At 39.7% G+C, this 6,718-nt stretch overlaps 1 protein-coding gene across 1 annotated transcript; it reads right to left on the reverse strand.

Moving 5' to 3' along the window:
• Nucleotides 1-1,904: 1,904 nt before the first annotated feature.
• On the reverse strand, nucleotides 1,905-5,029 carry LOC129924094 (uncharacterized). Its single transcript, XM_056017904.1, has one exon. It carries the CDS (start codon nucleotides 2,673-2,675, stop codon nucleotides 1,920-1,922), a length of 756 nt encoding a protein of 251 aa, XP_055873879.1. The 5' UTR covers nucleotides 2,676-5,029; the 3' UTR covers nucleotides 1,905-1,919.
• Between the last annotated feature and the right edge of the window lie 1,689 nt (nucleotides 5,030-6,718).

The raw sequence follows: 6,718 nt of genomic DNA on the forward strand, positions 1-6,718 counted from the left end.
CAGGTTTGCAATATGTTCCTCGAAGGTTCTGCCTATGACGATAATGTCATCTAAGTAAACAAGACACGTCGTCCAGTTAAGTCCTCTTAGCACATGCTCCATTAGTCTTTCAAAGGTGGCTGGGGCGTTGCAGAGGCCAAAAGGCATCACGGTAAATTGCCAGAGACCATTACCAGCAGAGAAGACTGTTTTATCTCTGTCCTCGGGGTGTAGTCCCACTTGCCAGTAACCGCTCTTCAGGTCAAGGGTGGAAAAGATCTGTGACCCAGCCAGTGTGTCCAATGTGTCGTCAATCCTAGGAAGCGGATAGCTGTCCTTGTGTGTGGCGTCATTTAATAATTTATAGTCGACACAAAATCGAGTGGATCCATCTTTCTTCTTTACCAAGACGATGGGTGAACACCATGGACTGTTGGATGGTTCAACAACCCCCTGCTGCCTCATTCGTTCTACCATGTCCATAGCTTCTTGGTGTTTTGCTAGCGGCAGGCGACGTGGTTGTTGTCGGATGGGCCTAGTGTTTCCTGTGTCTATTCGATGCTGGATCAGATTTGTTCGCCCAAAGTCCATTTCATCAGATGGCAATATGTCGGAGAACTCTCTGAGGAATCGTTCTGCTTTGGTGTACTGTTCTTTTGACAATATCGTTTTGACTTCTGCTAGAAGTTTAGTAACCTGGGGTTCACTGGGCTTGAGTGTTCCGTCGGGATTTTCACTGCTGCAGTTTCGTATCATCTCTAGAGCATGCTAACCAGCGATGATGCTACCTTCCCGTAAATGTTTCTCTACTGTGCCGAGGTTCATAATTCTTACAGGTACCTTTTGGTCTTTCCCAATCGTGACTAGCGTCTTTCCTACTGCTATCCTACTGCTATCCCGTTGTAGTTGGTGTCTAAGCTTTCCACCAGCGCCGTTCTTGTCGTGGGATAGTCATCCTCGATTTTTCCCCAAATGATCATTTCCGACTTAGCAGGCAATGTTGTATTTTCCACCAACGTAACCCTTCTGACTCGGACATCTTCTTCATTCTCGTCGCCAAGCAAGGGTACTTCGAGGTCCCCACATTGTAAAGTGCCTCCGCCGATATTCAAGGAAAAGCCATATTTCATCATGAAGTCGAGCCCTATTATGCAGTCATCTGTGACGTCAGCAATCAGGAATTCGTGTTTGAATGACTGATTCCCGATCTCGACTGTTATGTCGATCAGGCCTTTTATGGACAATAGTTCTCCGCTGGCTGTTTTCAATGAGTAGGCTCTAACTGGCGTTTTCTTGCTACTTTATCCGTCCGGATGACTGATCGTGAGGCACCAGTATCTAGGAGGAAGTGATAGTTTTGACATCCAATTTTTCCGATGACTTTCAGACTCTTACTCTGCCCTAGCACGGCGACCGGGATGATGGTTGCAGGGGCTCTCATTCTCTGTGTCGCCGGGTTCCGCCCCTTGAAGCCGGCGCGTACTAGTTTCCCTGGTAGCCCCGGGAACTTGGTCGTGCATACCTTTCTGGTCTGTGATGGGTTCCGGTTTGTGGAAATCTTCTAGTGCAGATTCTTTGTATATGACCGAGTTCACCACAATTCCAGCATCGTACAGGAACCCTAGGTTGATTTTCTGGTATCTGGTTTGTTTGTCGTTCATCTAGTGCCTCTGTCACCCTTCTCACAAGTTGTGCGAATTCTTCCTCTTTGACTTCTAACCTTCGGCCTTGATGAGTGCTCCCTGATGCGTCTTTGGCGGCTTCATATGAGAGAACGTATACGAGGGCTTCACTGGCCTTACGTTTACCACTAACTCTGGTGGCTTTCTTTAACTCGGGGTCTCGAAGCGCATCAATGAAGGCGTCTGTAATAATGACTTCCAGAAAATCTTGTGCGGCGGTTGGGTAGGCTAGATGTGCGAGGCGTTCGATGTCTGTCTCTAGCTCCTGTAGTGTTTCATGGGGCGCTGTTGTCTGGTCTTTAGTTGCACACGATATACTTCTTGCAGATGTTCATCCCCGTATCGGAGTTCCATAGCCTGTACCAGAGCAGCGAAGTCTTGCTGGTTCGGTAAGGACTGAAGCAATTCGGAGGCCTTTCCTCTTAGAGATAACACAAGGGCAGTTGCTTTCTCCTCCTCGCTGTTCCATTTGTTAACCGCTGCGTCAAATTGCTTCTTGTACACTGACCAGGACACGGAACCATCAAATACGGGGGGCTTCATTTTTCCGGAGCTTTCATGCACAAATGACGTCATACTTGTTTCCGGTGCATTAGTGTTCTTACAGTGAACTTGCGTTTTCATTTCTTCGATTGCCTTCTCCACTGCGTCGACCCTCTGATTCATCTGTTCGTCAATGGTGGTGATTCTCTCCTCCACAGCATGTAAGCGTTGGTTCATAGCCAATAACTCGGTTTTGATTCCCGAGGCCATGACATCTATCTTGGCGTCTACCTTGGTGTCCATGGCATCTATCTTTGAATTGGTGTTTCCTAGCATAGAGCTCAAGAGCTCTTCTATATCTGGTTCGACTTTAAAAAGATACGTGTCCGGATCTGCTTCATCCTCCACCAGGTCCTCCCGAAGGCGTGCTTGTAATGTTTCCTTATTTCCACTTGTCTTCAGCCCTCGATCACGTAGCTCTCGCTTCAGTTCATTCACAAGGAGTTGGTCGAGCGTTTTCATAGGAGCCATGAAGAAAAGGATCCCACTTCTGACACCAGTGTTGCGAATCTCGCTATCCAGGCTCTCTGCAAACTGCACCAGACACCACCAACTTAAAGAACTTGACAACTCTGGGCTTCAAAATAACGTAATAGTAATAGTTTAATGTCAACAAATAACAGCCAATACTGTACAATTGGCAGCACGTAACACAAGACTGTACAAATATCTCTCCGTCGTATCAACTCTTGCACTGGTCTCTCTCTGTCTCGCCTCGGACTTGTACTGAGCCGTTGTAACGAACTGTAGATCGGGAAGTTGTGACTCACTCGTCTCTGATACCTTCGCTCTTTATATAGGGTCCCTACTGGCCTTCTAGAAACGGACAGAACGTCGCTCGACCATTCTGGGTGTCAGATGACTACAACCCTCGTGACGCTCCTGAGCTCTGTTCACGGCGTCGATCCTTCCCGAACCATCATGTTGATACTCGTCTCGGACGATCGTCGTAACTCGTCACGGTTGAACGCTCGTCTAGCGCTGGCCTGGGGCGATTTGCGTCGGCTGACCACACACCCACCACTACCCCCATCTGTGCCTCCACCAGGTTTATAACAATACTATAAGTTTATGTGTGCCTGATAGAGAAAAACATTCTGCACAAAAATACGGGTAGTTGGGATATAACCCGATAGAGGCTATAAAAATAAAAGACCTGAAACTTGCGCTTGAAACTACACATTTACAGTACTTTATTTGATGACTATTTTACCCAAGATCTGTGTTGTTTTTTTTAGGACTAGCTTATTTCAAGTACCCGGCATTTTCCGATACACAATTTCATACACAAAATAATTGTTGAAAAAAATTGTATTGACTTTAAACTTTAAATGATTACTTAAAAAGGTGTTACTCTAATCAATTTTGAATATTAGTTTGTTATGAATGTCACTGTTTATTTTGTGTCTGTTCTAGTTTCTTAAATTTTTCTTGAGTAAAGGGGTCGTTTTTTCTCCTAATGGGTATACCTGATTTCTCCAAGCAGCCTTTGTAAAATATTGGTCCTAAATAATGCTATGTTTATAAACGAAAAATCGTATGGCCGCATTATGATGAATGTACGTGTTAGTTCAATATATTTTATATTACTAGGTAACTATAAATAACTGCATAAATAGACCTAAGTTTCATTTTTTTAAAATGTTAGACAAAGTCATATGGCAAATTTTTTTTCTAAAAAGGAATAATAATAGAATTATACAGTAAAAATAATCAATAATTTTTATTTTTAATAGTTTTGAAAGTCTAACTGATAAGATTACAAAGAGAGTTTGTGTTTTTGCAGATGTACACAAGCTACACTATCAGTCATTCCATCTCTTCTAATTGTTTAGCAATGAGTGTACAAATGTAGGCTTCGATATTTTTAGCCTGAATTTAAGAAGTTACAATCTTCAAACAACTAATATATTGCCTCTTCCATAAAACTTTGTATTTAAAAAAATAAATTTATCCAATGCTCGAGATCCTGCTTGTATACTTAGGCCCTATATGAATCGATCCGGTATCAATGTATTAAGGAGCAATAAGACCTCAAAAAAAAAAAAAAATTAAATGAAAGAAGATTAAAAATTAAATGAAAGAAGATTGAGATATACAAATATTTTTGTGACAGTACGCACCGGTACGGGGGTACCGGCACCTTTTTTCAATGTCGGGAAAAATTATTACTTTTCTTGTATTTCAACGTTAATTGTTAATTTATTAGTAGTTGAAAGTTAGGCAATCTATCACTAAGTACATCATCTGTTATTATTTTTTAAAAAATCACTTTATATATGTATACTTTGTATAGGCCTACAGCTTACTTTCAGCCGACATGCCGTATTATTAACAACAGCTATATGTGAAAGTCTCAATCATTTAGAGTCTTAGACAGTAATTATTTTAGACTAGATTTAAGTAGAGTCTAGACCTAGATATAGTAGGCCTATTACTATAAAAAAATAAAAATAATGTCATTAGACATATCATTAGCAATTTTATTATTAGGTCTAGGCATTGAAAAGTAAATCTATTAATAAACTATAATTGATCTAAGTCTAAGTATTAACTTTCTAAATAAGTAGAAGTATTATAATGAATATTGTATAGATCTAGATTGACTACATTATAGATAGATCTATAGATAGGCCTAGATCTCTAGTGTAATAGATTAAGTATAGAGTATAGTAAATGTATTACAGTATTATTAGATCTATGCCCTATGTCTATATCTAATAATTAATAAACATAAGTCTTTAGTAATATCTAGACTTTATTCTAATAAAAACTGACTATATGCATAGCATAAGCTAGACTCGGCAATCTAGTCTCAAGATAGAATCTATACTATTACTAGATCTATTCGATTTATATATATATAGATCTAGTCATCTAGACTAGAATTAGATTATAAATCTAAATATACTAATGGAGAGATGATATGCGGTGTTAGCTAATATAGCGTTGCACAAGAAACGAACCTGGGTTTTTCTAAACTCTAATACTTGGTATGTAATAGTAAAACAGCACCTACCTAAATAAATCGTAACTAGAAATAAAAAACCTATATTTATTGTAATATATATAGGAAAGGCCCATCAGCGAAATGGCATATAAAGCGAACACCTCCCCGTAATTTCTATCCATTGTTATTTATTTCAAAAGTAACTGCAGAACTAATAAAATGGTATTACAAAGACTCCATTTTTCTACATTTTCCATCTATTCACTTTCGTTTTCCCTCATAAAATAAAGCATAGCTGAAGGTCAAAGTTGACATGCATGGAAATTTCATTCTCAAAACGTTTCCGGATAAACGAGAATAGGTCCGAACTTAAGACGATTTTAAAGCACCAATGGACATCGGCCGAAAAAAAATCGCCTATTATGCTTCTAAATAGATGAGGAAATAGTTAGCTAGAATAGCTAAGGCTATTCATTCCGTTGAAAAAAAAATATTATGGGGTGTTCGCTCAAAATGACCTTTTAACTGAAAACCTATTCAGCGAAACCCCTATTATAAGCTTAAAAAGCCATTAATAATAATTTAGTTACTGATTTAATCTGTTTTTCTTTTTGTCTTACCTATTGTTATTGTTTGTAAAGTGAAATATTAAAATAATAGGCCTATTTTTAACCTTAACCCAATGTCTTCGATTTCGAAGATTAAGGAGGAGTGCAGTAGCCTACATGTTTCACATGTCTACCCCCAGTTGCGACCAGCATATTTTCCCGCATTTTCTTTCCGTCTAAAATGTTTGACTCGCAGCTCTCCAACAGTCTCTCAGAGGTCATATGCTGGCAGTTACTTTCCTCTATGCCAGTGAGGGAAACGACGCATCATTTGATCTTAACAGCGCTTAGGGCTATACGGTTTATACGGGGGGGGGGGACCTCTGTTTTTCCGTCCTCCTTTTTTTTTAACTGGCTGGTTAACCTCTTGTTACTAATTAATGATATTAATATGTGTATAAATGTTTAAAAGATCAGAATTCATTTTCACTGGGTTCCCCCACCATTCTGAGATTAGGATTTCAGGAGATTTCCAAGAGTTTTCCAGGAGAAAATATTCGATTTCAGGAGCGGAAAAAAAACGCTAACTATATATTTAGTAATAAATATAAGAATTACCATATAATATACATGTATAAAATTACAAGATCTCTCCTGAGCATTTCGTCTCCATGCCCGAAACCCAAGTTGTTGAAGATCTACCTCCCATACATCATCAATCCATCGCATTAGGGATCTGCCTTTGGGTCAATCAGCGCGCGTGTGTGTGGGGGGGGGGAGGTCGAGTTGATGTTGATTAATTTAAGTGCACTGAACATGTGTTCTTAAAAAAATAGTCGCAGTAACGAGAGTTTATGAAATGAAGAGTAAAACGACGTGGACTAGCCTATAGGGAGGAGGCGAAATAGAATTTTGTAGTTTCTTTCTTTCACTAAAAGAAAAATATTTGATCGCAAGTTTCGTAGGCTATATAGACAGCAGTTCCAAGCAGAGAAAGGAGATGTGGAGCACGAGAA

Source organism: Biomphalaria glabrata, unplaced genomic scaffold (genome assembly GCF_947242115.1).
Source record: "Biomphalaria glabrata unplaced genomic scaffold, xgBioGlab47.1 scaffold_136, whole genome shotgun sequence".
Taxonomy (NCBI): domain Eukaryota; kingdom Metazoa; phylum Mollusca; class Gastropoda; family Planorbidae; genus Biomphalaria; species Biomphalaria glabrata.

Coding starts and splice junctions, on each gene's coding strand:
- LOC129924094 (XM_056017904.1), bottom strand. CDS start 2,675: ATGGCTCCTATGAAAACGCTCGACCAACTCCTTGTGAATGAACTGAAG.